General features: G+C 44.4%; 1 protein-coding gene across 1 annotated transcript; it reads right to left on the bottom strand.

The window, feature by feature from the left end:
* Window positions 1-475: 475 nt before the first annotated feature.
* Window positions 476-2,995, bottom strand: LOC117517631. The gene has a single exon (XM_034178726.1). The coding sequence runs from the start codon at window positions 2,976-2,978 to the stop codon at window positions 657-659; it is 2,322 nt and encodes a 773-aa protein (XP_034034617.1). The 5' UTR covers window positions 2,979-2,995; the 3' UTR covers window positions 476-656.
* Window positions 2,996-3,656: the final 661 nt, after the last annotated feature.

Genomic DNA, 3,656 nt, shown 5'->3' with positions numbered 1-3,656 from the left:
AACACCAAATGAAGCAATCACTCCTTCAAAACACACAAAAAACATTATATGGAACAATGTCTACAGAAAATACTTTGTTGTGAAATGTATGAAACACTGCAATCACTTTGTTGTGAAATGTATGAAACACTGCGGTCACATTTAGTGGACAGTGGGACCGCATGACACAAATTTCTGGCTACTTACCTGCGTGTATGTTATATTAGGTGCAACCACAGCTATATATGTTATTTAATCCAGTCAGATGAGATTTGGCAATCCACTGACCCCGCCCATCATGTAGAATTATGTTGCCGTCGTTATGAAAATTGTGTCCACGTGGAAGTAGGTGGGAAGTGTGGACACAGGACCTAAAACAAATCCACAACTAGCATTGATTTCACCAGATTCACTGTGCTTGTCATTTATCACTGAGTCCCGTCCACTATATCACACCGTCCAGTCATATCAGTCCCATATCTTATGCAAAAGCTTATTTCACATGGAAACACGTCGCATCGTTGAAGATAAATGATGCTGCAACACCTGTTTCAGTGTCCCATTAAACAGCACAGCGTCCAGGTTTGCTTGTCGTTCAAACTGGCCTTTCTGCCTGCGCTTGCAGAGCGACATGCTGCATGCAGCCAACACGCCTTCCTGTGGCCGCGTCCCGCCAGCTACACTAGGCCAGTCTGCATGTGGACATGTAGAGGGTAGGGGTGGTAGACGAGCGGGGGCTGGGCCTGGGTGATGAAATAGCTGCTGTAGATGGGCTCGGTCACGTACGGCGCTGGCTGATAGAAACAGGTGACGTTAGCCGTGTTGGGAATGGCGTTCTGCTCACCCAACACCCTCAGAGCCAGGACCGTTATCATGTAGAGCGTCTGTCTCCTTTCATGCCCCATCAAACACACCGTGCTTTCATCTATCACACGCCGCAGGGTCATCAGATAGTCGTATTTGCTCGTCTCCTCGCTGCCAATAAAATGGCACTGCAGGTAGGCCTCAATCTTACGCTGTTGCTCGCTCACGTCAGGAAAGTCGATGAAGAAGCGCGAGCACATGTACCGCTCCAAGGATTTGATCTCCATCTCACTCGCTGCCCTGAAATTCCTCACCAGTAGGTCACTGTATTTCAGCAAGCCCCCACCTCGGATCTCCTCAGGGTTGTGGGTGGCGATGAGGCGGTGGCGGAGGTGATCCATTGCCTGCTCAAAGTCTCCATACATGCACTCTGCTTCCACAGTGATGCCGGGCTTTCCTGCTGCCCCAGCCCATGTGCTTGACCCTGCATCGCTTGGGACAGGATCTGCTGGCTGAGGGACTTTCCTATCAAACGTCAGCTCTACGGATATACTTCCTCCAGAGAAGAGTGTTTGCATCTCAGAAATGGGAGGCGTCTTTGAGTGTTCTGGCTTAACGGTTTCTTGAACAGCTTCGTTTGAGGTGTTAGCATTCTGGGGTGCAACGGCTGGACTGTCACAGGCACATACGACAGAATCGAAATCCTGAAAGTTTTCCAGCATGGAATCCGGTTGGTTCGAGTGAAGAACTTGAGAACTGTCTGAGACGGGAGGCTTTGGCTGAAGTGGTTTTGGTATTTCTATGGGCGGAAACAGCTGTGTTGTAAGATCTGACACATCAGTTAATGAAGACCATTTTTCAGAGAGGGGTGGCTTACTGATCAACTTCCGTGACATTTTTCTTTGTAATTTAGGTGAAGGGCAATAGTCTGGTACAGCGTCTTGTGATGTGCTACACGTTTTCTTCGCCGGGGGAGGAAATGACAATTCGAGATCTGAAGCTTGTGGACTTGAAATATTTTCAGCCGTGCAAATTGCCGGATTTACTATGACCTTTGTGACTTCATCACACTGGACTGTTTCTTTAGGCACTGACTTCTCAATATGGAGTATGGACGGTGGCCTGGAAGTCTGTGACTCGGGTAACTGTTCTTCTTCATTTTTTTGAAGTGCTAAATATCCATGAGGATCCCTGTTTTCTGCAAATAAAGGTTGGGAGGATGAAGCTAAAGAAAAGTCCATGTGAAACTCTTCTTTCGCTTTCCTAGTTTGTTCACATACCTCGAACACAATGTCCTCCTCTGAGTGAACATGCGGTATGTCATCCAGTACCTTTTCATCCTGACATTGTACGTTAGAGCTGTCAGTTTCGAGTGCCTGTTCATGCATTTCCTTTCTATTCACAGTCTCTGGATGTGGCATCTCTTTCTCCTCCACAGTAACTGCTTCGTTCTTGCACAAAATTTCCCTGCTGGTTGCCACCACTGAATCCTTTTCAAGCTCTTTGTCAACATCCTGAGGAATGGTAATAGACTGATTTTGGCATTTGTTCTCCTCTCTGTTGTCTTGATTTGGGTCTGTACTCATTGCCAACATTCCTCCTTGTTTCCTTTCCGCCTCCCAGTAGGATTCCAGCATTCGGTCTAATATGATCTGGAAGGAATCCACACTAAACTCAAACTGCCTTCGAAGGGAACTAACAAATCTAAGCCCAAGAGTTTTAGCTCTATTGTTAGACAACGCAATAAAGCTCCATCTATCATGTTCGGTGAAAACCTTGACCATCTTCTGCACATATGCCTCCTTCATTGTCAAGAAGGTAATTCTCCGTCTGTTAACGCCACACGGTAGAAGGTCTCGCAAGCTGCCCAGCACCACCTCCTTAATGACTTGGAAGTGCTCCTGCCTAGGTAGCTCAACTCCAAAAATGATGTCCAGATCTCTGTAGCCAAGGCCATTATCCTGCACCAGTACATGACTAGCAGTGGCGCCATTAAGGCGGATGTCTTTAACTTGGATGTCTCTTTCAACCAGACGATCCTTCACCAAACGAATGATGTCTTTTGCTCTCACCTGCAACGTAGGAAAGTTTCCTCGTCCATAGATAGGGATCACGTCAGTCAAGACCTTGTCCAGAGCCTGGACTTGACTGAGGGTCAAGTTGTGGAACCTCTTTTCCGTCTGATGCTCCGCCATGCTTACCTGTAAAATAAAGAGATTAGTTGATTGATGTCAGGAAGACTGGTCAGTGAAAGCTTGAGCTGATGTAAAATGCGAGATTCTATGCAAACATCCAACATAAAAATGCAGCTCTTTTAAGATTTGCGTAATCTTACGATTATGGTTTGGAGCCCAAATATAAGTTTCTGTTTACAGGATCAAAATTTATGTTCCTGTGTCATTCCACACACTCAGTGACCTCAGTAACAAAGCTTAATGAGCAGAAACATTTCAAAATGTACAGTATTTAAAGTGCGCATCACTAGTAAATAAAAGTACTATTGTTATTAAATAAAGAACAGTGAAAATATTGATGTATTTCATTATATATTTTGTTGCTATGTGCCCAGAGAAATTAAGTCATAAACATGGGGAAATTATTTCACTTGCCTCTGATAATTGCTCAGAAACCTCAACCTGTGAGGAATATGAATTTTGGTGACATCATTTCAGGTCGCACTCCTAAAAATGTAATTTTTTACAGTGTGAAATCAGTGTTTTCGTGAACTTTGACGGTGAATACATCAAAATGGTTAAAATGTGTTTTGCAAGATTGTTTTTTCAAAGATAATATTTTGAGGAGAAAAGTGAAGTTGTGTATGTATGTATGTATATATATATATATATTGTCAGGAAAGATGACTTTAAGCTTGC

The sequence above is a fragment of the Thalassophryne amazonica genome, chromosome 9 (genome assembly GCF_902500255.1).
Source record: "Thalassophryne amazonica chromosome 9, fThaAma1.1, whole genome shotgun sequence".
In the NCBI taxonomy this organism is placed as follows: Eukaryota; Metazoa; Chordata; class Actinopteri; order Batrachoidiformes; family Batrachoididae; genus Thalassophryne; species Thalassophryne amazonica.
Note: the sequence above shows the minus strand (reverse complement) of the source record. Positions and strands in the feature narration are given on the sequence as shown.